Genomic DNA, 26,615 nt, shown 5'->3' with positions numbered 1-26,615 from the left:
AAAGCACTTCCATAAGCTCCGAGTTGAGCATTCTGGAACGTCGGTTCGGTCATATAATGGACACGCCCAGCGCGCTGACACGCAGAGACGAGCAGGTACGCGCAAGACGGTTGTCCTCCTTGCATCCACCCGGCCCAGAGACCCTTGATTTGCTAGTTCATTTCGTCTTTGCTAAGGTTGTTTTTTTCTTCTGTCCTTCCTTCGTGTGATGCATTGAGAGATGCACGATATGTGATGGGGCCTGGCGAAACTGCACTACATTCTCAGTCCCCGGCGGTTATGTCCTTTCAATAGTTGTGACTTCGTTGCATGAGAACCATTTGAAGGGCCTATGGGCGGCTCTGCCCGGCCTACGACACCTTCCTTGGCTCGAAGCACAGTCTCAGCGGCCCGAGCCCGAGGGTGAAGTGGTCCTTGGTCGCCATCAGGAGGGACTCGCCCGTCTCCCCGTCCGCCAGTCGGACGTCGAACCTGCGGATGATGTTGGTCGTCAGCAGGCGGATCTCCATGTAGGCCAGGTTCTTGCCGATGCAGTTGTACGGGCCGGCGGAGAAGGGGTTGAAGGCGTCCTTGTGGCGCATGAGCTCGGGCTGGGAGAAGTGGCGCTCGGGAATGAATTCCAGGGGCGAAGGGTAGAGGTCGGGGTCTATTGCGGAGTTAGTATGCACGAAGAAGTAAACAGAGCAAAAGGGTGGTTGCGTGGTGGACAAGGGCAGACAACCAGGCAAAGTTGAGCAAAGACTTGAAGTTAGGGGGCCCAAGGGGATCCAACAGACAAGCACAAACTCACCTCTCGCCATCGCATACTGCGGCATCTGGATCACCGTGTTTCCCGGGATATACACGCCTCCAATTTCGACTCCTTCCTGTGGCGTTTTCCTGAACACTCCACTCGGTACAGGGGGGTTCAGTCTCAGAGTCTCGTTGATCGCTCCGTTCAACAGTGGTGCGTCCTGGATCTTTTGCGAGTCAATATTCTCGTCGGGCTTCACCAAACTGTCGAGCTCCTCTCTCAGCCGCTGAAGGAGACCTTTTTCCGTGGCGATATGGTAGAACAAATGCACCAGGGTAGCCGCCGTCGTATCTGAACCGGCAACGATAATGAGCCGGCTATCGCCCTGCAGCATGGGCAGCTGAGCCTTCTGCGCCGCCGCGTCCGAGTTGTTGAAGTGCTCGATCAACGTGTGCGAAATGTCCTGATTCTCGAGCTTGCCTTGCATCCTCATCCGCTTTTCAAGCTGTTCCGAGCAGTAATTGATGAATCGCCAGTGATCTGCAGCTGCGCCGGGAATAGCGATCAGGATTCGGAAGAGCCAGCACGGCAACCAGAAGCCGATAATGTCCATGCCATCATTGAGCAGTTTGATGGCCCAGTGCATCTCTCCGGATTCGAGACACTCGTACGATGCGCCGAAGGCGAGATCGCCCATCACATCGAAGGAGTATAGATTGAACCATTTCGACACATTCATTGGGTCGCCTATATGTGTAGTGTCAGTTCTATCCGGGTACAAATATCCACCAAATGCAATTACCTTTTGCCTCCTCCACCTTCTGGAGAAACAAGTCATTATACTTTTGCACCCGGTTCTCGTAGCCCCGAAGTGCCTTGTCACTGAATGCAGGGCTCCAGATCCTTCGCCGTCGATCATGCTGCGCTCGATCCCGGCACGTGTGCATCGAGACGAATGGAAGGTCCATCCCATACCATTCGCCCTTGGTGCATTTGGATTTAATGCCAGATATGACTTCCACGCCATCCGGGTGCGTGACAGAGATACCACTGGGGTCAAGCCGCACGAACTTGCCATACTTCTGGTGCATGGCGAGCAGGTGGTGATGCAGATTCCTTTTCCCAGCAACCCGGAAGACCAAGTCGAATCTTGACAGTCGTGCCCAGTATGGACCAGGTATCTTGTTCAGCGGATTGAAGAAGAGACGGTAAACGACCAAGCTAGTATAAAGGCCAGCCAGATACAGTGAAGCGTATTTGGCCGTAAATGCAATGGCATCTTTAGTGGGAATGTTGCCATAATGTGATCGAGCAACAATCGTAACAATGCACCCCAGAAGGAATGCTTGGAGGTAGCGCGTAGGGTATAGAAAGCGTTCGCCAACATGGAAGAAGAATAAGTGAGATGCCACGCCAGCTGAGGCGACGGCCAAGGGCAAGTAGGTTACCGACATTATGCAAGCAGGGGATGTCAGGCACGAGAAGAAAGGGATGAAGAGGGTTATGATATCGAATTTATTAGCCCAGGTGGACGCCGTACTTTAAGGATGTTTCTTCTTGCGAACTCTGGAGAACGACATGTCATCTGAGGAAACGTTTTCGAATCGACTCCCCTCCGAGCTTGTCGATTCCTTCCAGCATGGGAGTCCTAACCGCGTATTAGGAAGAAGCTAATTGGAGAATGGCCTGGGCAGGAGCGATCCCTGCACGCATCGCATAACTGCCGGTTTGGGAAAGCCTGAAGCCACTTCTTAGAGACTCGAGTGGACCCGGAGCTATAGTACTCCGTACTTGGCCTCCATATTCTGTGCCGAAATGCGGGGAGGCGTGAAGTTTGCCCGGACTTTTCTGATGTCGAGGTACTCGAGTCAAGCTGACTCGACCACATCGACAGAGACTTCGTTCAGGATACGCCCGCGATTGCAACCGCAAAGACGCCGTAGCTAGGTGTGTATCTGTCCCGAGGTTCCTCATGGAGTTGACGGAAGACATGGTGTTTCGAAAAGGTGGGTTTTTAGGCACCATGACTTCCCCCCTTCGCGTATGCTCGCATGGCCGATGGTGGAAGGTGTGGTAATATGTCAGCAAGTTGCCATTTCCCAGGTAAATGAAGTCGGCGAGCCTAATCAGAAGAAGCCTGAGCAATAGTCTGACCTGGTCAGGCCTTTTGTCAAGAGTTGCTGCTTACCTGACGCCAATGCAAAAGTGCAGACGCGCACATATTGGGGCTGAAGGGATAGTGGGCCTAATGGCTGGGGCCACGGCAATCCGCACCCGGTCAATGAGGAAACGAAGATAGGCTGGGCTGGGGACCAAGTATGGAGTACATAACATTCTGTTATCTTGATTGCGTTGGTACGGTCTCCTTTCTTGGGCTTCTCGGGCGCTGCGTCGACGATATGCCCCCTGTCTGGAGAGAAGGATGGCCAATAGTTCTACGGCGCTTTCGGCGTCATCCATTGTTGCCCAAGATCAGTTGGCGAAGTGTTTTTTCAGCCTCCGGGGCCCGCATGTCACCCTTGCGCGGGTGTCTCATCATTTGTCCCATGAGGAACTGCAATTTCCCGACTTTACCCTTCTCGACAATGTCTTTGACATGCTGGGGGAACTTGTCGATTATTTCTTGTGCGATTGCTTGGTAGCTATCGGCCGACATCTCCGAAAAGCCCAATTCTTCTTGTCTGATGATACGTGAGACGGTTCGCTTGTCACCATTGTAGATGAGCTTGAGGATATGTTTGGCCGAAGTGCCTGTAATCTGATTGTCTTTCAAGCGATAGATGATTTCGGCCATGTGTTTGGAGGGAACGAGGTTGTCACTCCATTGCTTTTCTTCGGTGGAAAGTAGAGCACCCAGTTCATGCAGCACCCAATTTCCAACAGTCTTTCCGTGATCCTTTGATGTCGTTGTAGATCGACTGCTGGACACCAACTCATCGACAATATCTTGAAAATAAATCAATCGCTCGCCATCATCAAGCGAGACCAAGGTCATTGCATCCGTGAAACTGAGGCCGTACTTTTGAACAAGCATCTCAACCAGCTCGCTCGCAGTAGGAGGCAAAGTCTTCTCAATCCAGGAAATCAAGTCGCTGCTGATGTAGAGTGGAGGAATGTCCGCGTCGGGCATGTATCGGTAATCCACCTCACCTTCCTTCCCTCGGAGTCTTTTCGTTTCATTGGGGTTGGTCATGGACCAACCTCGAGTCTCGCCTTGAACTATGCCACCGGATTCGAGGATCCGAATTTGGCGATCTCTTTCCGCCTTTATTGCATCTTCAATGCCCTTGAAGGTGCTAAGGTTCTTTATTTCTGTGCGTTGGCCGAGACCGGTCACGCCGCTGTAGGCAAATGGGCCCTCTTCGGCGTCCCGACGACGGACCGAGACATTGACATCAGCTCGAAGACCTCCTTGTTCCATACCGGTGGTGACAGCGTCAACAGCATAGAGGATTGACTGAATCTTCTTGACGTAGATGGCTGCATCTCGCGGAGAATGCAGGTCGGGCAACGATATTATCTCGATCAAGGCTTGGCCGCAACGGTTAAAGTCTATCAACGCCGTGTTGCTCTCATCCTCTTGAGTCCTAGCGGTATCCTGTTCCAATTGCACTTGCTTGATGTTCACCGTGACAGTGCGACCGTCCTCCAACCCATCTTCGGTGGTTAATACGATACGCCCATTTTTTGCGAAGGGGTGGTAATACTGAGTGATCTGATAGCCCGCTGGCTGATCGTGGTAGAAATAATGTTTGCGGTCAAAGTTGCTGACTGGCTCAATCGTACATTCAAGCGCGGTGGCCGCACGAAGGGCGGGTAGGATGACAGCCGGTTGGAGGACTGGAAGACTACCAGGTAATGCGATGTCAAAGGGAGCGATTTGACTGTTTGGGATCGAAGTCGGCGCAGTTATTCCAGCTACCCAGTATCAGAACCCATGTCAAGACAGAGATGGAAAATCCTTACGGGAGAAAAGCTTGCGAGAAGCGTTGAGCTGAGCATGAATTTCAATGCCCACAGTTAGTTCCCAGTTTGCCAATAGATCTGGGCTCTCAGCCGCTGCCGGAGCTGATGGAAGCGTCCGTACTGCTTTTGCAGCATCCTTCAACTGCTTGCGGAGTGGAGTATGGTCTTGTTGCAGCGATAGGGCTTTATAATGGAAGCTGCAAGAAAGAGCTTGAGGGTGGCATCGGGCTGGGCTCGTGGATGCAAAGTCAGGGAGACCGTGAACAGCCAGAGGCCGAACTGGGAGCCGCTGTCGAGTCCACCTCAACCATCTTTGGTGCATAGGCTTTCGTGGCGCACCAACACGAGCATGAGAGAAGTCGTCAACAATGGTCAAGCAATGTGCGATAGATCATTGCAGATGCGACCAAATTCCCCAAAAGCCAGAAGATCGCACCGCTGGCGCTCCTTTGCTCCGCCGTATTACTCCGCCGTACTGATCTCCAACGGAGAAACAGATTTTTCCGGGACTCGAAAAATTCCGATCCCAACCAACCATGAAGTCAACCAACTTGGTTGCACAAACGCAGGTATTTGCTTTGACGGTTTTTCTTCCTCCAGACTACAGAAGAATGGTATGCATAGAATGTTTGACAAGCAGGGATTATTGATCAAGCGGCGAGCATCGCTAGCCTTACCGTCCACCGGCTAACTGCATCTCTGCCAGCCGGGTTGAACTGGGAGGCGAAGTCTCTCATTTCTACCTTTATATTCTTGACAACTCACTCATCTGTTTCTGTGCGGACATTCAAAATGACTTTATGAAACTCGGACCATGAGTCTCAGTTATTTTCGGTGGCCGGGGAGCCGCCAGCTCTCCCAAGAATTATGGGGGCGGCCAATAGCGAAGCCTTGGATGCTAACAATGAATACTGCTCTGGGCTTAGTTTTGGGCATTGGCCTGCTGTACATTGCAAGGTCTTGTTTGCCCTCGAGCAGAACTTCTAAGCAGGAGGAGTTCGCGGCTGCGGCTGACAATGACCATCCGGTGCTCAAGAACCATTCCAGTGCCCGGTCATACAAAACCAAGCACGCCGAATACCCGTCGATAAGGACCTTTTATCACCCTCATGCCCATGCCGAAAAGCTCCAAGCTATCGCCGATCTGCCTTTGCTGGTCTTCGTTCATGGGTTAGGGGGCTCTTTACCTCAATTTGCGCCACTTCTCGGGAGCTTGGTCAATATTGCGCCTTGTTTCGGCATCGATCTACCTGGTCATGGCATGTCCGCCTTCTCCCCGAAGGATTACGATGCCTATACCATTGCGGCATTCAGTGATCTCTGGCAGACGGCCATTCAAGGTATTTACGAACAGCACGGGCATAAAAAGGTGGTGTTCATTTGTCACAGCATGGGTTGCTCTATCGCCGCAATGTTGGCGACATCGCCTGCGTTCCCGTTGCGCATAGAAGGCTTTGTTGGCATTTGTCCAAAGGCTACTCCGCCTTCACCATCTGAAACGGCGTCGGCGAGGCGACTCTTGGCGCTCCCTGATATAGCGCTCGATATATTGAGAGCCCTGGATCGAAGAGGTGGGGTCAAATCCAGAAGTGTGGAGAGGATGGCTGGCAAGGCTGCCGGGATAGACCTTCGCCGCCTCCAGTTGGCGTTCAACAAGGGCTTCAAAACAGCCGTCTGGAAACGCTCTGCATTGGGCTGCCTGCCACAGTACGAACCTTCAGGGAGAGCAGTAGGCGGTCTGCCTGGGAAAGACACCTGGGCAAAGATCCATGTACCTTTGTTCCTCATTGCTGGAGAGGCCGATACCGTCACGAAGCCAGCAGAGGTTACAAAAATTGTTTCTTTCCTGAAGAAGCTCGTGGTTGGGGAGGAGATCAATGGAAGCCCCAGGAGCCAACCACTTCCCACCGACGCCGCCGGGCCAGAGCACGCGACGGCGGACGTCTCAACTGTCGACCAGAAGGAGCCGGCGGCGGATGAACGCAAGTTCGGCACCCTCCCGTCAACAAGCGAGATGTCCAGCCACAACTCGAAGATTGTCAAAACAGCAATCCTGCCTTCCCCCGCAGCTCACGCTTTGATGTACGACCACTCCACCTACCGCACGGTTGCCGGCCTGATCGAAGACTTCCTGGCACGCTACGTGTCCCCCGAACTCTCCCTGGGGTGGCAGCTCCAGCAACTCACCACGTCGGGCAAATGGGACGTGAAGAACCTGGAGAAGTGGAAAAAGGTCCTGCCCGTCTCCGGCGCCATCGGCCACCCGCCCGAATCGGGCATATTCCGGGCCATGAAGACGCTGCGCGAGCAGGACGAGATCCACACGCCCGCGGTGTTCGTCAGGAACTGGAGCGACAAGATCTTCGCCGTCATCGACATCTCCCACGACTCCCCCGTCTACGACACCCAGGCCCTCGAGCGCGGCGGCATCCAGTACCACAAGTTCCCCACCGTGAGCAAAGTACCCCCGACGGTCGTCGAAGTCGCCGACTTCATCGCCCTGGTCGACCGCCTGCGTCTCGAGGCGCCCCACACTGTCCAGGGGAAAACCATCGGCGTACACTGCCACTACGGCTACAACCGGACGGGCTTCTTCATCTGCTGCTATTTGATCGAGAAAATGGGCTACAGGCCACAAGACGCGATAGAGGAGTTCGCGGCGCAGAAACCCCCGGGCATCAAACATGAGCACTTTATCGATACGTTGTTTATGCGGTATCACGTGGGCCTGAAGAAGGCGCCCACCTTCGTCGACTCCAGACAGGGTTCGATATCAGGGGTGGAATCCGTGCAATCCATAGATTCATAGAACAGAGGCGTCTTGGGAAATGGCGGCTCTTTTCTTTTAGTCCCTTGGAGTTGGTATTTGCACTTCCTTTTGGGGGGTTCCATATCTTTGTATGCTTGTTCTACACACCAGTACCTCGAATTCAGTGTTTGCTTGGATCAATGACTATTATCATTGTGAGGAAGCATTGGATATGGGTGTCTCATAGCCCGTAGCTGGCACTCCACCTTTCTTCATTCAAGTGAGCTGTACATGGAAGCCCTCCCGACATATGCTCTGTTTTCATTAGGCCCCTTTGCCCTCCTTCTGAAGTTGTTCTTGTGTTGGGCTTTACTTATCGATCACAGGCGCCTTGTTGGCTCTAATAAACGTGAATACCGCCAGCACGAGAGCTCCACACCCATCTGTAAAAGCAAATGTTGATAGCAGGACTTGTCCATTGGTGAGGTCGTGTAACAACAGGTCAAACATCCTCGTGGTGAGAGATAGGATCAGTTTTAGAACATTTCGCGTGAGTCTCGTGTCCCGTCGTTTCCAATTGCCATGATGCTCGATTAAATACAAATCCCGTGTCACAACAACTTCATGTTCGCGAAGCTCTTAACAATCGTTTCGTCAATTTGACTGAGCCAATGGTGCTGAAAATTCTCCAACCCGCCTGTCCTCTCAATTACCTGTCTCAGCCGCGCCCCGATGAATTCGCGTATATTCATCGTGTAGATTGGGTCGTGGTTACTCAATATTCTCTTTCGTCCATCCTCCGGCGTTGCATCCGGCCACTCAGGGACATCTCCACCATTTCCGTGGCGGTTATGCCACAAGTAGTCACCCTCGGATTCATCTGCTGCTTCTTGCCCGAGCTCCGTACAAATATCGGTCCAAATTGTGAACAGTGTCTCGAGGCTTTCGAGCATGAATGTTGGAAAGTGTGGAGGCACGGTACAAGTAAGCAAGTTTGTGAGGGCAAGGACCTGAAGTTTCTTGCGTAAGATGTCGCCTATGGTGTCGATGTGGAGGAACCATTCTGTCAAAAGCCATTTGGCGGGTGGTGAAACAGACGACGGAGTTGACGCTGATGTAGAAACGCTTGACGTAATATCGGTAGCGGTCACGGCTTGAATGAATTGGTCTGGTGAGAGCAGTGCTATGCGTGCAAGTAGACCGAAAAGGCTGGTCTCTCCCGGGCCAATGATGTCTGGTGGTTTGCGAATCGGACGAGGATCCTGATGGTACTCGTATGCTTCCTTAAGGAGCTCCATCACCGATGCCAGATAGTTGGTACTTAGCATCGATTCCAACACGTGTGTAAGCGCCTGTTGAGGATTCACACCGGACTGAGACTCGATCGAAATGGTAGCGACAAGGTTTTCAAGTACATGAGGTGCCAATGACGCATCCCGTGCTCGGCTAGTTGATAGAGCTGGCAAGAAGGATTTCATTGATATGAGGAGCGGCGTCAGAAATTGAGGAGACAGAACCGTAGTGGGCGACAATATCGTATAGGATTCGGTGAGCTCAAATATCTGCCGTAGAAGTTCACCGCCCATATCCAACAGTGGAAGGAGAGATTGAGAGAGGGATAGCAGATCTGAAGAGGCATGTTCCGTTGGAGTCTGCTGTACGATTGCAGCCCACAGTTCGAGGGCCTCCTCAAGTAGATACACAATTGCTTCCGACTGTGGTTGGATTGAGTCATGAATCAAGGGTAGAATGGGCCCATGGTAAGCAAGGCTCTTCTGCCCAAGACTGTTGACAATTGCGGTGATCAAGGTCAATATTGCTTGTTTCATCAAGTGTTCTTCGCCAGATTCTGTCCACAACGGCGGAAGCATCGACATTATGCCCTGTGCGTACGGTTCTATATGGCCTTCCAACCTCGTGACCGCCACTCTAACCGTCTCGAGCAATGCCATCTTTGTCTCGGATAGTTCAGTCTCAGTGATGAGAGACATGACGCCTTCTAGCAAAGGTGTAGCGTAGGGTCTGAAATCGGAGTAGCTGAATTCAAAGGGCTCCAACACAAGACGCAACTGCCGTCCTGCTGTCACTCGAACCACATGGTCATTGAGTGGCTCTTTGCTGGAAAGCAAATGTGTGAATATTTGATACACTGCAATTCGATCGAGTGTTTCCGCCTTGATTGGGACCCATTGGCCTAGTAAAATTGCAGTTCGCCGTCGAAGGAGGTTGTAATTTGGCTGGTTCATCTGCACTTCTTGCACCAAGGTTTCCCGGAGGAAAGTATTGAAGTCAAGGACATCTTCCAGACATGCGGCTGCTATGCCAATGGCCGAGTAGAGGCTGTCTTTCAGAAGCACATCGGTGTTTGAAGTGGTAGCGTATTGATGGAACACTTGGACTAACCGTGGAACCAGAAGCTCTTTGAAGTTGATGACAAGATCTAGGAACAACTTTTCCGAACATGAGCGAATGGAGAACTCCCATGCATCTGCAATTTCTTCCTCTCGGCGTTCCCACTCATCCGGCTCCTGCTCCCAATCTCGCAAGTCGGACGGCCGAAGGATGAAATATTGGGTCACCAAAAGCTCCATAAGTCGAAGAACGAAGTCTTGGGTAAGCACCGTGTTTTTGACGTAGTCGACTGCGGCTTTTCTGTCTTGCTTGTCCTCTGGGGTGACATATTTGAACGTTTGGACAGGGTTGAAGACCATCTTCAGGCAAGCACGAAATAGTAATAGGGCTTTCAAGCAAAGCTTCTCTATTGGTGACTCCTCGACATTGTCGCCACTGCGGTACACGTTCCAATCAAAGTTACCCTGCAAAGGTGGCTGCCTAGCTTCGCTCTGGCTGATTATCAACCAGGAACGGTTCAAGACGTCCATGCAGCCAAGAAGGACAAAGGAGGCCGGGTGATTTCGAGCCATGTCGAGATACAACTTGGCCAGTTGGAGCAGATGCTTCAATAGCATGCTTCGAGCGTCTTCCGGAAGTGCTTGGCTGTATGCTGCCCAAAAAGCTTGTTGGTGCGTCTGCAGGAGATCCCAAAATTGCTTGACAGCGTCTTCCCGATGAGGATTCTCAAAGCCAACGATGAGGAGTCGCCGCAGTGTCTTGAGCGCTGAATGACTGCTGACTGCGCTAGCCAGGTCGGCTTGATGAGCGCTTGACTGCCACTTAGCCACCAAACCAACGTAGAGGCGCCCTAGGACTTGCAAAAGCTCCAGCGCTACAAGTTGAAGACTCTTCTTCGTGCGCTGTAGACGTCCCGATGCCAGCTCCTTGATAACTTGCAGGGTAATGGTCAAAATGTTCGAGATATAAAGGTTTGCATTTAGGTCTTCACTTGCCGCTCGAAGGTGTTGTATTATGACATTGATGACGTCCGGCCAGTCGTGGGGAAATTCATACCGGACAATCTTCGCAAGCATCAGGGCATTCTGGAGTGCAAGGGCAGAGATAGGCTCGCGCACGCCCACTTCGATAGATCTCGATCTGATCTGTTCCTTCTCAACCTTGCTGATAGGATTTACGGACGTTTTGCGCCAGTGTTTGTCGATGCCGTTCTTGAGTTGAATGATGGCCTGCAAGCGAACTTCTTGGCTGAGCGAGAAATCGGCGTAGACATCCTGAAGAAGGGCATAATAGCCAGGTGACCTTTCCCAATTCCCAATCTGCTGTGTAGCTACTTTCAAGCCTTGAGCCGTGGGATGTGAGGCGCTTTCGAGGGTGGATATGACGGCATTCCTGGTCAGCGGGTTGGTTTCGCCCTCTACCTCGATGGTGAAGGAAGGCATTTCTGTCGTTTGGGCCTAAATGATGGCAGAAGTCATCATCCTGGTGTTGAAGAGAAGGATTGTTTGGCAAGAGAAAGGACTGAGAAAGGACTGAGAAAGGCCAAACAGAATCTTCTCAACATGAGACCGCGAATGACGGAGAAGGCTCTGATGAAACACATTAAAGGAGCCCCAGCCTTTCGTGGCGCCTTCACACAATGAGCAGCCTACACGAGCCTTAAAACAGCAAGAGGCTGCGGCCAACCACAACTACTCCGTACCAGTCAGCGAGCCCAACGGCCAATCTCTCGCCGAAGCCAGCCTCGGCTGCTCATTAATTCTTATTATTATTGCTCTCGACAGTCTCCCGCAATTTTCTCGTCGTCCTTCCCGCTTCCTTCCCTTCACCCTCCGCCCTCAGATGACCGCGCAATGTCATCTAGCAGCTTTGCCGCTGCTCAGGAACGCATTCTAGCACGGCAGACAGCCAGACAACAAGAAGCCCGCACCCTCATTCAGCAGCCCGATATTACCAGTGGCCGCTCCTCCTTGACGCGAATCACTCAGTCCCTGCGACCCAAGTTGTCTTCATTCTGGATAACTCTGCTAGAGTCGGAGGGCACACGGCCAGCCTTTCGAGTTGGGCAAGTGGATGCCGAACTCCTGGATGAGGAGTTGCTGGGGCTATTGAAAACACAAGTGGCAGATGCCCTGAAATACCTCGGGGCGCATCTTCAGGATGACTGGTCGCAAGAAATTCTGCTTGCCCTCAGAGCGATACTGTTCAAACTATCTATATGGGACAACGATGCTTCCTATGGCGCGGCTCTACAGAACCTCCGATACGTCGACGCAAGGAAATCTGGATTGGATCTTCCGAAACCGACCAGATGGCAAAAGAGTCTTTACGGGCTATTAACGGTCTTTGGGCGGTATGGATGGGACAAGTGGGAAGATTGGCTGATCGACCAAGAGCGAGGTTACACAGCTCCTTCAGAGACAGTCCAGAGGCTGATGCGATTCACCTCCTTTGTCTCTACAACACATTCCATCGCCGCCTTTTGTTCCTTCCTGGTGTTCCTCGTCAATGGACGCTACCGGACTCTTACAGATCGCTTGCTGAGATTGAGACTGATGTCGCCATCTAATCAAGTTAGCCGGGAAGTCTCGTTCGAGTATCTGAACCGTCAATTAGTCTGGCATGCCTTTACTGAATTTTTACTATTCCTCTTGCCGTTGGTCGGCATTAGTCGATGGCGAAGATGGCTCTCCAGGATGTGGAAGAAAACGAAAGATGCCATGAAGTCGCAATCAGAAGCAGAAGACGACGGTGAGAAGACCAAAAGCGGGCCACTGGCTTTTCTACCCGAAAGGACTTGCGCCATTTGCTATCAGGACCAGAACCCAACATCGACTTCCGAAGCCGAGATCCTAGGAGCAAACGCTGCCGCTGGAGGAGGCGTCATTGGCTCAGCCACTACCGATGTGGTGAATCCTTACGAGACCATTCCATGTGGCTGTATCTACTGCTTTGTATGTATAGCCACCAAAATTGAAGCCGAGGAGGGTGGTGGCTGGACATGTCTGCGTTGCGGAGAAATCATATATAAATGCCAGCCGTGGAACGGTGACATCGTCCTGGTTGGGAAAAAGGGCAGCAATAAAAACGCCAAATCGGTCGGCTTCTCTGTCGCCAACGATGATTCGAGCGAGAATTACCGAGATGGACCGTCCGAAGAGACGCCAGAAATGATGGACTCCGCCTTGACCGGGAGCCAGTGGAGCATGGCGGATCAGGAGTCCTCTATCACTTAACGTTTCAAACTTCAAGGGCATGGTCATACACTGGGCCCATGGAGCTACTGTGGGCTGTACTCCATTCAACCGCCGCCAAAGATTTCACGTTCCGAAAGCAGTGACATTGGAAAGGACTGGACTCTACCGGCATGCAAGACGACGAGCAACTGGCTGAGCGTGGATTAAGAACCAGATGGTGGAGAGCATCACAACAGTTCTCATTTCTGGGCGCCTAAAGTGCGCTCCGTCCCAAGTCAACAAGCTCTGCCAGAGCCGGTCCACTAGTCGACTCAGGTATATGTCCTTCCGTTGGCGATCAAATTCTCGTATGTTTCTTTGTCATGGCCTGGAACGACCTGGCCCTTGGTCGTCCTCTCCAAGTGCTTCAACCGCTGAGTGCTCTGGAACCATGATGGATGATCTCTAGCAAGCCACCCTTGAGGGATACCATCGCGCCACTGGTGGGAAATAGTTCAGTACTGAGCAAGCTGAGGTGTGAAAGACACTCACATTTTCAATGACGTGGCAGTGGTCACTGATGAAGAAGAACGTCCCACTGTCCGGCATGTTGATTTGCATTCCAATCAGTCCTGTGGCCAGTCAGCAACTCCTTTTTTTTTCTTCAACCAGGCAGCGCAGCTCTCACCGTCAGTGTGGCCTGGTAAATGATGCAGGGTGATGCCTTGGCAGAAATCGAACGTTCGCTCATCGAAAGTCTTCCAATTCCTGCAAACCGTCAGAATACGCACTTCTGCGCCGGAAGCGACGGCCACATACAAGCTCAATTTGAGGTAATGTTCCAGGTAGACGCCCACATCGGCGCCCGTCGCAACAGACCAGAAAGCTGCCCTGAGTTCTCGGTCGTGGACCCAAATCTCAACGTCCTTTCTGTCAAGGAATTCGTCTAACCCTCCCGCATGGTCGAGGTGTAGATGACCGATGATGATTTTCTTGATATCCTCGAGCTTATTTCCCGTGGCCTCAACCGCGGCCTTCAGCTCATGCTGAGGCTCATAGCGCACCCGAGAAAACACGTCAGACACCACAGGGCCCCAGATCTCAGGGTAGTCCTTGCCACAACCCGTCTCCCACAAGATGAGACCCTCATGCGGGTGTTCGATAAGGATACAAAACACGGGAAGCTCCCTCCGTTTGTTGACAAAGGACTTGTTTTCGGTGCTCTTTAGGCTGGTGTTGCCGCCACGAACCACGAAGGCTTCGTCACACTCGAGCCAGCCTACCTCCATGATATGAAACTTTGTTCCTTTAGGGCAGACATTGGAAACGTGGTTGGGCACGGCACCCCGATCGATTTGGCCTTGGATAGCAGACATTGTTGAAGAGAAGCGATGATGACCCACGGATTGGGAAGAAGAGTGCAGTCCTGGAAGAGACAGATGGCTGGGAGCTCAAATACAGGATTTGAGGGGCTCCTACAGCTATCGAGCTCGCCCCGCATCCCAGATTGTTGAACTCACTCCACCTGCGGAGTGTGCGGACGAAGATGAGGCAAGAGTAACCATTTCTGGCGTCTTTCAAGGAGGAGTGGAAGCGGAGTCATCGAAGCAGGGGCATTTTCCGAGACTGTAGCAAGCATCTCGAGCTCGCTAGCTCGACGACATGGTCGCCCCCAAAGCCTCGGATTTCGCACCAACGGGAAGACCGCAGTTGGAATTTGCGAGAGAACGAGAGGGGAAACCATGGATTTTTCGATACGAGCCACCGGAACCGCGTTTCTGGCAGGCCGTGACGTACTCAGAATCCAAGCGCACTCCACGGTGAAGCACCGCAAAGCCTCCAATTGGGTCCTTTTAGAGGGGCACAGAAGGGGGGCAGATCTATCTTGATTTTCCTCCGGATGGGGAAGCATCCGAGGCACCTAAGTACTCCAACAAGACCATGTGGACAGATTGGCATGTGTTTGGTTCTATCCAGCTTCTCCAAAGTATCTGTTGTAGGCAGCGAACCAGCTTGGACGCAGCGTCTTAGTCTGCTGTGGACGCTAAGTCCGCATAAGCTCGTCTTTCTGTTTCTTTCAGGACTTTCGGCCGTTGCTTCCGTGCTCTTGCCGATGTTTATCCTCCTCTTGTTCAACGACCTTTCGTTCTTCCCTCAACTTCTGCACTGCCTCTCCCAATTTCCGGCGCCACTCCCTCAGTCGCCACATGTGAAAAGGACGGGGGTAGTGACTGCCCCAGGGGAGGGATCTGTGGTCGAAGCGGCCGGGGAAAGCATTGGTGACCATGTCATGGTGTCATAATGTCCGAGAGCTGCGTACTTGGCGTTCTCGGAGATGGAAACAATGGTGAATTTCGGGTCATTGAGAATGATGTCCGCCACAGCCATACAGGTCAAGGTAAGCTAGACGAGATTGCGGTAGGAAAGCATGGTCAAGATCAGAAGAAACAGTTCGCGAGGGAGGCTTCTGAGGCGGGAGATGAAGTGAAGGACTCCAGTCGAAGAGGGGCCGTCGTCTGAAGCTGTGACATGAACATAGAGTGCCTTGTCAAAACATTGTGACAACATGAGTCAGGACATCAACTACTGCTTGTGGGATGCTGGAAGCCCGGATTGCGTCGACTACCAGAGGTGCCATCGTGTCTACAATTTGTCGTTGTCGAACGCCAGCTCTATTAGAACAATTATGGGGGAGAGATAGAGAGGAAAGATAGCCGAATAGATATTTATGAGCCCGAAAATCTAGAAATCATCTTTCATCTCATCCAATGTTCACCCAACAATCATCACTTCGGGTCAGAAGAAAGCGCTCAGTCCACACTTCCCACAGCGCCGCTGACAGTTCAGTGGAAAGTGACTCCTTGGAACAAAGCGGAGCCCTTGAGAGACGATCTCATGTTGGGCGCGGATCACAAGCAGCGCCGATAGATGAACAGGGCAGACGGCGACACATTATGGCGTCCATCCATCATCGCTGGTACAGCCCGAAGCTGGGGATTTGGGGGGACAGCACAGTGCTGCAAGACAGCGGATGCAACCCGCTTTGACACAGAAGTACCAACTCTATCCTCTCCAAAGAAGGAGTCGTATCCATCTGTGGAAAGAGATTAGTGGTTTCATCTGGTCATGATTCCAAGTACTTCATTCTTTGGGCGTCTCGATGTCATTTGCACCGCAGAGTCAACAGTGAGAAGGAAGTAAAAGCGGCACGCACAAGTGAAGCGAGAGAGCTGGCAGTGAAGTGAACTAGCCCCAAAGTGACTAGCGCAGATCTGGCTGGCGGCGTCGGAAAGGCGAGTAATGACCAGCCGATCAAGTGGGAATGAATCACCAACACCACACAGCCACAACACCACCGCTCTCATACAACCACCATTTCTCTGTCTCGATTGACGACCCAACCATCCTGCTCTTCTACCAATCACCGACACCACCTGCACACAGACACGAGAGATATGAATCGCCGTGCATCCCGCTTGACCTTCCCAACTAGACCTACCTTCCTCTAACCTCCACCTTTCCCTCTCGAGTACTGGAGAGTCCGCCTCTCTCGAAAGCGCACATGCCGGACACCCAGCATTCCCCGTCATGGGACCTGAATGATGCCATCAGACTTCTTAACAGTCTCAAGCTCAAGAACAGTGATTCTGCACTGAGCCATGAGGTAGTCATCTACGCCAGCAAAGATGGAGGGGCCGACGACACATGCGAGGGTTCGCTTGGGGATTTCTCCTCTCTGTGGGACTACCTAGGGCGGCCTCATGCTGCTGACGAACAGCAAGCTGCAGAGCTGTTCAAATATGAGATCAACGATGAACCAGTGGCAGAGGTCGACCTCAACCAGCTCAGCAAGGCTGTGCGCTGGCGGGACGAGCTGGATGGCGCCGATCTTGAAGACAATGTGGAAGCCCCAAATAACAAGGCCACTGCCGCGTACATTCGCAACCAGAAGCGTGCCGCAAGAAGAGCCAGAGCCAAGGAAAGAGCTGAAAAGCCTGTCGCCCAGGAGAAGCCCATTTCGGACACCACAGACTTGGAATCTGGAGAAGAACTCGAGTCGCTACGCCGCTCCCCCGACCGCAGAGCTGTTATTGACAGCATTCTGGGTCGTAATCGGCCTGGTTTCCGCGATAACAGTTCGCCGCCGACCTCTCCATCACCCCCAAAAGCTGAAATCAGAACTCCCCAACGCGATTTTGTTGTCTCAAATCCCTTTGTGTGGCCTGCCACGCCGGTCTCTACGCCGTCAAAGAACATAGTCATTACTCCCCGCGATGGATTGACGGCCAGAACCAGAAAACAAGCTCTGATTACCGAGTTGATGCGCCGGCATCCTGAAGAACAAACGTATCTGACGAATCCCGGGCTCCTCGAACCTGCCTTTAGCCCGCTCAATACATCCAGCATCGGCATCCACGTCTTCGTTGACATTTCGAACATATCCATTGGCTTCCACGATTGCTTGAAATTGGCACGTGGTATGCCCCGTGAGACCCGCCTGAAGCGTGTCCCTCTTTCATTCCACAACTTCTCTCTAATTCTCGAACGCGGTCGCCCATGTGCCAAGCGTGTCTTGGTTGGATCCGACAAATATGCGGCAATTCAACAGGCTAAGTCGATCGGCTATGAAACCAACATTCTCGAACGCGTGCACAAAGCGAAGGAGCTGACGCCGCGTCAGAAGAAATATCAATCCCGATCTGGCGGTGAGACAAGTGGTTCTGAAACGAACACAGGTCTTTCTAAGCACTCGGGTTCGGAGAAATGGGTCGAACAGGCTGTGGACGAAATTCTACACCTCAAGATCCTTGAGTCGATTATTGACAGCCAGAAACCCAGCACTATTGTCCTCGCCACTGGCGACGCTGCCGAGGCCGAGTACTCGGGCGGGTTTTTGCGCATGGTCGAACGCGCTTTGGAAAAGCAATGGAGAGTCGAGCTGGTCAGTTTCAGACTGAACACCAGCAGTTTGTACAAGAGAAGAGAATTCCGTGTGAGATGGGGCCAGCTGTTTAAGTGCATCGAGTTGGATCCCTTCGTGGAGTTTTTGATCGACGAGGAGAACGATGGTTAGATGCCATGGTCACTTCCCCCTGGATCAATCCCGAGATCCACGCCCAGATTCACGCCAACCTCTGGCATGGCGCCACGAAAGTCGAATGCTCGCGTCTTGGCTCGTGCTAAAAAGGTGGTGAAGGTCGCACGGAGACGTCTTGAAGAATTGAAACAGGCACAGCTGTATCACGAACTTGTGCTCAGCAACAGAGCGAAGTAGTGACGATCTGATTGACCTGTCGATATCACGGTCCGTATGATCTGCAATCTGTGAAGCTAGGGAAACTGCTGCCTGAGCTCTCTACACAATGTACCTCGAATTGGAGATTGGCACACTGAGGCAGCTGTTTTCAGGATAAGAAATGCCAGACGAATATAACAAAATTCCACCTCGTACGAAGTGTGCTTGTCTCTTTAGCCGTATGAGATCTTGCGACCCAGCCGGCCTGTCTCGAAGAGGGTAGGCGAACAGAGACCTACTCGGCAAAGGTCCCTTGAAGCACGTATTTCACACATGAATACGAGATGAGGGGCCTGACAAGGCTGACCAAGCAATTGTATGCCCTACCCACGATCCACTCTATCGATGTCAAGCCAAAGCATCATCCCGGTATACTTCAGACCAGCTATATTGCGGACCAAGGTACGAGGTACTCCGTACAAGCACCAACCACTTGGGTACCCAACACTCGGACGAGTAACATGCCTCAGAGATGGCCAGTCTTTGCTATCATTGGCCAGATGCCCGACTCGTCGCCATTCCCTTTTCAGCCTCGTCGATCCCTTTCGGACGCTCGCTGTTCCCATATCTCCGAGACGTTGTCCCCTCCCACAGTCGCTAGCTGTTCGCGCCTTCGTACATGACGCTACGCATCGGTCGAGTTCGTCCGTCGACCTTCCAATGATATTATTTCGGGCTCTTTCGCACCTCTAGATGGTGCAAAACACGCCCAGCCCTTGGGTCAACAGCGTCCGAGAGGGCGAGGACTAATGTACGCAGCAGTGGCTCGAGCCTTTTAACTCAGCCCGAGCACTGCTAACCTTGGGGTTCGCGAGCGAGAGCGGTACCTAGACCACTTTGGAGTTGGTTGATCGGGTCTTGTACATCATTATCAATCTCTCTGTTGTAACCCGAAGCTTAACTCCTCAACGTTGCTTTATTTGACCCGTCTGTTTCAGCAGGTTTCCAGAGACAAAAAGCACATGAATGTCCGTGAGTTGTCCCTTGCCCTCCACACATTCAATGCACGCCCTCCTCTCTGCCCTTTTCTTCAAAGTCACAAGGCTCCCCCGGGTGGATGGCGGATTCTCCCCGTGATACCAGCAGCCCCTCGCTGAGACCTTCGGAGCCATCCAGTCAGTCGTTCAGACCGGAGACGACACTTCCAAACGACCACAGCGCTGCAGCAAGATCCAGCAGCCCGAGCATGATGGGATCGACAATGGACAGAGACCTTGAGAAGACCGCCGAAATCATGGCCAGTTCTACCTCCAATCACGATTTAAGCGTGCAGAGCGAGCCCAAGATTGAGGAAACCGTTGGTGGCGATGTCCCAGTGGCTCAAGCCGTTAATCCAATGGACCCATCGCAGTTTCCGGAAGGAGGACTCAAGGCGTGGACGGTGGTCTTTGGGGCTGCATGTGGCATCTTTGTCAGTTTCGGCTGGATCAATTGTGAGTTTGATGGTCCCCAAGGAGAGTGATGTGGCGGTTTTCTAACGCCATCCTCGACCAGGCATCGGTGTCTTTCAGGAATACTATGAAGCACACCAGCTCAAGGAATACTCGTCGCAGGAGATCGCTTGGATTCCGTCCCTCGAGGCATTTATGATGTTCGTTGGTGGTCTCTGGGTCGGGAGGGTATATGGTACGTCTTTTTTTCTTCCATCTTGCCGTCTGTATGAATCTAACAGTTTTCCCTTGCGGCAGACAACTATGGCCCTCGCATTCTCCTTATCATCGGCACATTTCTGCACGTTTTCGGCCTGATGATGGCCTCCATCTCCCACAAATATTACCAGTTCTTGCTTTCCCAGGGCGTGTGCTCCGCGTTGGGCGCTTCGATGATCTTTTACCCATCCATGTCCTGCGTCGTAACATGGTTCTTCCGGCGTCGATCCCTCGCATTGGGCGTTGCGGCTACCGGATCGAGTATCGGCGGTGTCATCTTCCCGGTCATGGTTGAGAAATTGATCCCCGAGGTCGGGTTTGGCTGGACCATGCGGATCTGCGCCTTCTTGATTCTAGGGCTGATGATCCTGGGGAATCTGACTCTCGTCAGCCGCATTCCACCTATGGCCAGGCCGGTGAGGCCGATGGATTTCGTGAAACCGTTTATGGAGGGGAATTTCGCCTTGTTGGCACTGGGGAGTTTCCTCACCTTCTTGGGTATGTATCCTCCCCATCTAGTCTTCTTTGGGATTGCTTCATCCTGCAAACTGCTCACCAACTGACCGAAAACCGTGCGATCAGGCCTTTTCCTTCCCTTCACCTTCATCATCCTCGCTGCCCGTGCCCACGGCGTCCCGAACTCCCTCGCCAAATACCTCGTTGCGATCCTCAACGCCGCCAGCACCTTCGGACGTACAATTCCTCCGTTCTTCGCCGACCGGATTGGCCGCTTCACTGTCTTCCTCTCCGTGACCCTCCTCTCGTCCCTCATCACCCTCTGCCTCTGGGTCCCTGCGTCCGGCACAGCCGCCACCGTCGTCTTCTGTCTCATTTTTGGGTTCAGCTCCGGGGCAGCGGCCAGTATCTTGCCCAGCTGCGTGGCGCAGATCAGCCATATCAGCCAGATCGGCGTGCGGACGGGGTGTCTGTTCAGCGTGGTGGCGGTTGCGGTGCTGATTGGGTCGCCCATTGGTGGGCAGCTGATTACCAACGATGGATACAAGAGTATGCAAGGATTCAGCGGTGCTTTGATGACAGGAGGCTTTGTGGTTTATGGCCTGCTATGGCTCAAGCTCGGCGGTTTGAAGGGTCAAAAAGTATAGTTTTTTCACGTGCTTCTGGAAAAAGAGGCAATAAGCGGCGTTCAAGGGAGAATAGGAAAGAGATGTATTGTTCCTTCTTCCCAAGGATGTCGTCCAGGAGCCCTGGTGGAGAGTAGTCCCAGAGGGAAGCTCGTCAATCAGTGGCATCCACCTCAGTGAAGGGGTAACAGGATGTTAGAGCACCAACACGTCCAGCACGCCTGACTGAGTATGAAATATTTGGGTCCTTTTCTGTCAGATAGCTTAGCATTGGGGCCATAGGAGACTAGATTCCGAATGGAAGGCTCTGTTAGCGTTGACACAGTCGAGAGTCGGCGGGCGTAGCTCTCAGCGCTTGAGGCTGGAGTTTTCCAACCATTTGTCCAGGCCACACTGACCCAGCCCAATTAAGGCGCCGCATAGAGCTGACCACAACATTTGTCAAGGGATAGTAGATCGGGGCCAGGCGGATCTCTACGAGAATATCAACTTTCCACCGCAGGTTGAAGTAATCGCGAACTGGCCCGTCCAATGGGCAGAAGGCGAACTCGAAAGATCCGAGCTTACCTAAGGGAGTGTCGGAAATGCACGCACCTGTCGCATATTGCCGACCGCCACAAAGGCTGGTGAAGCAGGCGTGGCCAGGTGGAAAGCGACAATTGACATACTGTAGGTGGGTTGTCATGTAAGAACGTGTATCTTTCCATTTCCCCCGGCTCTCTGATGTGGTTATGTTATGCCTTACTATCTTCGTTGTGATATCTGCTGCGCTGCTGAGACTTCTTGGCACCCAGGTCGGAATTCTTGGCGCTGCGAGGCTCTGGAGGTCGGGGTTGGCAACACCCTCCCACCCTCCTCCCCACCAGGCACCCAGGCACACGGCTCCCTCTTGGCCAGAACTAGGCTTATCTCCCAACTTTCCCGCTGCTCCTACAGTAGTCTTTCGCATCGACAATGAGCACTAATTGACGAAATGTCTGGACCGCCCACCGCCCACCGCCCACCGGGCACCTCTGATACTCGAGGTTGATGCGTGCCTTCAGCCTACACAGTCAAGATGCCACGCGCTCGCAGCAAAGCCGCCTTCGCGTGTGCACGATGCTACAGGAGAAAGAAGAAGGTATATCATAAGACTCCTCATGCGTGATACCAGATCATGAACTCGACCTAGTAACCCTTCTCTAGTGCGACAATGTTCTTCCCACTTGCTCACAGTGTAAGCAGGCCGGAGTCGCCTGCGTGAGTATAGACCGCGACACAGATGGTGAGATACCCAGGAGGTGAGCCATTCGTGCCTTCTTCGGCTTGGACCTCGACGTACACGAGCTGCTGACACAATACACAGTGTTGTCCAATATCTCGAGAACGCCGTTGCCGCTTTAGAGATCCAGCTGAGCTTGACTGATGTCTACAACGAACATTCGTCGGATGACAAAGAGAGGTGTCTCTTCCATCCTCCACCTCGGGGTGCCTCAGCAAGCACGGATCCTGTCGCGACTCGCTTCCATGAGGTGCCTAGAACCAGCGTCTGTGATACTGGCCCCACAGACACATATACATCAATCGTCACCATAGCCCGGACTGCTATTGAGCCAATGTCCACATGTCTTCCAGAAGGACTCGACAAAACGGCGTACGGAAAAAGTCTGACCACTGGCGCTGAGCTACCCGTGGTACTTCGGGCAACTCACCAGGGTCGCAGAACAGGAGATTTGACAGCCACCATCGGGGGTCTGCACGAAGTACCCCGGGATGTGGCAAGTGTCCTGGTTGACATCTACATCGAGAGAATCCTGCCGCAATACCCTTACTTTCTTGAGGATGATCTCCGAGCGCAGTTTGACGCTGTGTACGGTCAGACAGAATCCCAACCCCCCCAAGATGCATATTTCATCATATCGCTCATCATGGCATTCAGCACCTTGACTTCCAAATCTCAGAATGTTCGAAAGATCTGCGCGATCGCCGAAGCCCTTCTTCGGGATGCGTTAAATCATAGCGGCTTCCTCCGACACGCGAATGTTCGCTCGTTGCAGTGTATAATCCTCCTGCAGCAGTCGGGAGCACTTCTGCCTCACACAGCGAATCTCTGGCATTTGGTCGGAGAAGGCATGAAGATTGCCATCGGTTTGGGCTTACATCAAGAGCCTGATCCTGCTCTGGGCCTCGACGACCTCGCTCTCGACCTTCGGAGGAGAATCTTTTGGAGTGTAAGTCATTGATTCAATATCTGTAACTGCTGCCTACCATATTAACCACTGAAAGATTTATGCCATAGAAAGATCTCTTGCTGTTACTTCTCATCGCCCATTCACTATTAAGGACGAGCACATTAACGTGGCATTTCCGTCCGATTCTGAGGATGCATTCATACATCCTTCGGGGATTAAGCCGGGAGGGCGGCGATTGAAGTATCATTTTATAAATTTCATTCGATTCCGACAGATTCAATCGGAGATCTGTGCGGTCCAGTTCTTTACTCGAAGCCTTGCCAACAAGACTTACGCTCAGTGGACGTCAGAAATGGAAAAAAAGATTGGTTCTCTCCACGATTCCATATCTCTCATGATGGAGACTGCGCCGGACTGGTGTTCTCACGCCGTGTGCCAGAGTCGACTGATGCTCTATCGACCATGCTCATACAACCTCACTCCATCTGATACGCAGATGACGGCATGTTTTGCCGCCGCAGTCGAAGTCGCCAATGCCTGCTGGACGGGCTCACGAACGGCCCATTTAGTCTTTGTGTTCCACATGGTTCATAACTTATTTGAGGCAGGGACTACGATTCTATACCTATTGAAAATATCACCCGAGACCTTTCGAGCTTTGTATGGGAATAACCGCATAATTGAGCTCCTCAATCAAATCTCAGGAGTCTTTGTGAGTTTTCCAGCCTAACCACCACACATGTACTACACGCCAATAAGAAAATGGAGATTTCTGACACACCTCGTCAATAGACCACGGTATCCGAACGATGGCTTGGTGCGTTGGACGTTGGAGAGTTTTATGACGATCTCAAAAAAGTCACGTTGAAGAGCTATATGTTTGCAGATGACAGTAACTTCTCCTTGCACGACTTACAGCTCCTCAATCAATTGGATAATATCATTCTTCGAAAACCAGTGGAACACCTGTATCAACACGAGCGCCGCCAATCAGCTATCTATGGCGATCATGGTTCGTTCCCGAGTGGTTCTCTGGACGAGTGGGACAAAACTTTTCAGGAAGACAGCGACTATTCAATGATGGCGGGAGATTTCTGGCAAGAGATTGCTGACATGGGGTTCAATGAATACAACATCGACCTTTTCCCGACGACAGCCGCTTCACCAATCGAGGAAGCCCAACTACAAGCTAACTCGAATCTCCCAGGTGGCGAAGAAGCCAAAGCCTTTGCTCAATGGGACCCGAGTTCGATCCCGAGCGCCGTCATGACTGAAAGGCTGAACAACGCAATAAAGCTACTACCAGCCTGTAAAATCTGTCGGCGCCGCCGTGTCAGATGCGATCGCCAGCTTCCGACTTGTTATAACTGCAAAAAGGCCGACGCTCGTTGCTTGTACTACGATTATGTCCTCTCCGAAGATATCCCTCGAGAGTAAGTGCTCACCTCGACGATAATGGACATTCGGCTGCAATTCTTCAGAGCCTGAGATGTCATTCTTAGACCCTCTTACCATTCATCTTCACTAATCACCGCGGTGTTCAGGTATGTTTATTCGCTTCAACTGAGGCTTCAAAGCCTGCTCGCAGAACAAGACATGCGTGCCGCGTCAACTCAGTCTCCGTGTACCAACAAGGTTCCCGAATCTGGCGCTTTTTTCCCGGCCTTGACGCTGCAGAGAACTCACAGCGAGTTTAACGCAGCTGAAAGCATCGGCTTAACGATCGCCATCTCCAATAATGAGCTGCTCTCGTGCACCACGGCATATTTCGGCCCTACAAATCCATTTGTGCGACTTCTCAAAGAGAGCAAATTAGTCCAGGGCTGCTTCCCAAGCTATCAGCCAACCATTCAACGGAGAAACGTCCCGACATCACAAATCTATGATGCCCTTGGACCTTTAAATGCCGAGTTGCCATCCCATTCTTTGGTGTTGTCGTTGATACGAATATTCAACGCATCAATTAATATTTTTTATCCGGCGGTCACCCAACGCCGCCTGAGTGAAATTTATACATATCTCTCTCAAGCAAGCGAACATCATGGATCAAGCCGCTGGCAGATCCCAACCCTCTATCTCATCTTTGCCATCTCTCTCTATCTCTCGAGCAAAGAAGACCGCCGTTTGGCGGGGTTGTCTGTCACGTACTTCACAAACTCGATCACTGAGTGGCAAGCCTCCAAGGGACTGAGCAACACACACAATATTCGGATCAGGCTCCTCCTGTGTATCTATGTGTTGCTGAACCCAACAGCAGGAGATATTTGGCGCCTTCTTGGCTTTGTGTGCCGCTTGTGCCTCGACATGGCCAGTACTAACGCCGATCGCGATGATGAAGAGACCCAAGAGATCTTCGCTCTGTATCGTGCCGTATACTGTCTGGAATGGTATGCAGCTGCGTTTCGTGGTCAACGAACGAACGAACGACTGACTCAAGCCGTTAGTGACGTCGCCATCGCACTCGGACGGCCGACTCAGTTGCCGAAATACGATTTCGTAAGTGTGCCGCAGCAGAAGAGTTGTTCACGCATGACCGTAGCTTCGTGACGGTAGGGAAAAAGCTAATCAGGCGAAACAGAATATTTCATGCTTTCAACCCACAAGCGTAATTGAGAAGACATCCTTCTATCTCTACGAGTACTCCGAAGTGAGATCCCTGATCCACGCCCAGATCCTCAGCGGGGCAACTTGTCAAGCTAGCCATGCCGCCCAAAACAACTGCGCGTGGCACATCAACAGCCGGAGCAAGTTGGAAACTTTGAGGGCCTCTTGGGCGACTGAACTGGCCTCTTGCGAAGAGGAGCAGTCCTCTCCCGCACCAGACAACAGCCACACTGTCGGCCGCGAAACCCTTGAAACGCTGGGGGCATTTAGCGAGTCTCTTTACCACAGCTCCAACCTCCTCTTGGAGCAAGCGGCCACGCCCTTGACGTCGTGCGCCGATGGAGGAGGAGTATTTAACGTCGCCGATTCGGCCGAGCAATTCATCCAATGCTGCATGAAGATGCACCAGATCCAGGTCCATGAAACCCGGCGCGCTCTCTCACAGACCGATCTCACCGCGCCGTCGCCCTCGTCTCAATCTCCTCCGCAACGGGATGCACGATTTTGTTTCTACACGGTCTCGACGTGGCCGCTGCAGTACGCGCTCTTCTCGGCCGCTTTGATGCTCATCGCTTCTCCCCGTGCTGTCGCTGCACATCAAGACTCGACCTCCTCGACACTCGAGGATCGAGTCCGGCGCTGCATGTCTTTCCTCGGAACTCTCGAGGGCGATCGAGACACATTGTCGAGTGGAGTGTCGAGGGCGCTTGAAGCTTTCCACTTGTCACACAAAGCTGGGAGCTTCTAATCTGTGTATAAAACAAAGCAAAAATTGGTCGGAGGTGCCGGGCTACGAGATCTCACGATGTAATGATCAGATGACCAACGTCTCAGTAA

The 26,615-nt window shown here is 52.4% G+C and overlaps 11 protein-coding genes across 11 annotated transcripts; 7 read left to right on the top strand and 4 right to left on the bottom strand.

The window, feature by feature from the left end:
* Window positions 1–350: 350 nt before the first annotated feature.
* Window positions 351–2,187, bottom strand: PV07_07930 (uncharacterized protein; the record flags this gene model as incomplete). Its single annotated transcript, XM_016395048.1, has 3 exons — window positions 351–646; window positions 791–1,480; window positions 1,536–2,187. 3 exons carry the CDS (start codon window positions 2,185–2,187, stop codon window positions 351–353), a joined length of 1,638 nt encoding a protein of 545 aa, XP_016248467.1.
* A 998-nt stretch (window positions 2,188–3,185) lies between these two features.
* PV07_07929 (aspartyl/glutamyl-tRNA(Asn/Gln) amidotransferase, B subunit) lies at window positions 3,186–5,021 on the bottom strand (the record flags this gene model as incomplete). Its single annotated transcript, XM_016395047.1, has 2 exons — window positions 3,186–4,651; window positions 4,700–5,021. The coding sequence occupies 2 exons, from the start codon at window positions 5,019–5,021 to the stop codon at window positions 3,186–3,188; spliced, it is 1,788 nt and encodes a 595-aa protein (XP_016248466.1).
* A 217-nt stretch (window positions 5,022–5,238) lies between these two features.
* On the top strand, window positions 5,239–7,747 carry PV07_07928 (uncharacterized protein). Its single transcript, XM_016395046.1, has 2 exons — window positions 5,239–5,313; window positions 5,406–7,747. Exon 2 carries the CDS (start codon window positions 5,514–5,516, stop codon window positions 7,506–7,508), a length of 1,995 nt encoding a protein of 664 aa, XP_016248465.1. The 5' UTR covers window positions 5,239–5,313; window positions 5,406–5,513; the 3' UTR covers window positions 7,509–7,747.
* PV07_07927 (uncharacterized protein) lies at window positions 7,668–11,380 on the bottom strand. Its single transcript, XM_016395045.1, has one exon. It carries the CDS (start codon window positions 11,240–11,242, stop codon window positions 8,060–8,062), a length of 3,183 nt encoding a protein of 1,060 aa, XP_016248464.1. The 5' UTR covers window positions 11,243–11,380; the 3' UTR covers window positions 7,668–8,059.
* A 201-nt stretch (window positions 11,381–11,581) lies between these two features.
* Window positions 11,582–14,996, top strand: PV07_07925 (uncharacterized protein). The gene has a single exon (XM_016395043.1). The coding sequence runs from the start codon at window positions 11,654–11,656 to the stop codon at window positions 13,034–13,036; it is 1,383 nt and encodes a 460-aa protein (XP_016248462.1). The 5' UTR covers window positions 11,582–11,653; the 3' UTR covers window positions 13,037–14,996.
* On the bottom strand, window positions 13,236–14,370 carry PV07_07926 (uncharacterized protein). The gene is made up of 4 exons (XM_016395044.1): window positions 13,796–14,370; window positions 13,665–13,744; window positions 13,529–13,608; window positions 13,236–13,476 (listed from the first exon to the last, which is right to left on the bottom strand). The coding sequence occupies exons 1-4, from the start codon at window positions 14,350–14,352 to the stop codon at window positions 13,309–13,311; spliced, it is 885 nt and encodes a 294-aa protein (XP_016248463.1). The 5' UTR covers window positions 14,353–14,370; the 3' UTR covers window positions 13,236–13,308.
* A 281-nt stretch (window positions 14,997–15,277) lies between the features above and the next one.
* On the top strand, window positions 15,278–15,496 carry PV07_07924 (uncharacterized protein; the record flags this gene model as incomplete). Its single annotated transcript, XM_016395042.1, has 1 exon — window positions 15,278–15,496. The coding sequence occupies one exon, from the start codon at window positions 15,278–15,280 to the stop codon at window positions 15,494–15,496; it is 219 nt and encodes a 72-aa protein (XP_016248461.1).
* A 784-nt stretch (window positions 15,497–16,280) lies between these two features.
* On the top strand, window positions 16,281–18,511 carry PV07_07923 (uncharacterized protein). Its single transcript, XM_016395041.1, has one exon. The coding sequence runs from the start codon at window positions 16,539–16,541 to the stop codon at window positions 18,048–18,050; it is 1,512 nt and encodes a 503-aa protein (XP_016248460.1). The 5' UTR covers window positions 16,281–16,538; the 3' UTR covers window positions 18,051–18,511.
* PV07_07922 (uncharacterized protein) lies at window positions 18,494–18,968 on the top strand. The gene has a single exon (XM_016395040.1). The coding sequence runs from the start codon at window positions 18,591–18,593 to the stop codon at window positions 18,963–18,965; it is 375 nt and encodes a 124-aa protein (XP_016248459.1). The 5' UTR covers window positions 18,494–18,590; the 3' UTR covers window positions 18,966–18,968.
* Window positions 18,969–19,329: 361 nt separating this feature from the next.
* Window positions 19,330–21,121, top strand: PV07_07921 (uncharacterized protein; the record flags this gene model as incomplete). Its single annotated transcript, XM_016395039.1, has 4 exons — window positions 19,330–19,705; window positions 19,767–19,898; window positions 19,961–20,419; window positions 20,504–21,121. 4 exons carry the CDS (start codon window positions 19,330–19,332, stop codon window positions 21,022–21,024), a joined length of 1,488 nt encoding a protein of 495 aa, XP_016248458.1. The 3' UTR covers window positions 21,025–21,121.
* A 1,074-nt stretch (window positions 21,122–22,195) lies between these two features.
* On the top strand, window positions 22,196–26,526 carry PV07_07920 (uncharacterized protein; the record flags this gene model as incomplete). Its single annotated transcript, XM_016395038.1, has 7 exons — window positions 22,196–22,242; window positions 22,349–23,213; window positions 23,269–23,886; window positions 23,967–24,607; window positions 24,719–25,561; window positions 25,619–25,670; window positions 25,753–26,526. The coding sequence occupies 7 exons, from the start codon at window positions 22,196–22,198 to the stop codon at window positions 26,524–26,526; spliced, it is 3,840 nt and encodes a 1,279-aa protein (XP_016248457.1).
* Between the last annotated feature and the right edge of the window lie 89 nt (window positions 26,527–26,615).

This window comes from Cladophialophora immunda (genome assembly GCF_000835495.1).
Source record: "Cladophialophora immunda strain CBS 83496 unplaced genomic scaffold supercont1.4, whole genome shotgun sequence".
In the NCBI taxonomy this organism is placed as follows: domain Eukaryota; kingdom Fungi; phylum Ascomycota; class Eurotiomycetes; order Chaetothyriales; family Herpotrichiellaceae; genus Cladophialophora; species Cladophialophora immunda.
This window is presented reverse-complemented; position numbering and strand designations above follow the sequence as displayed.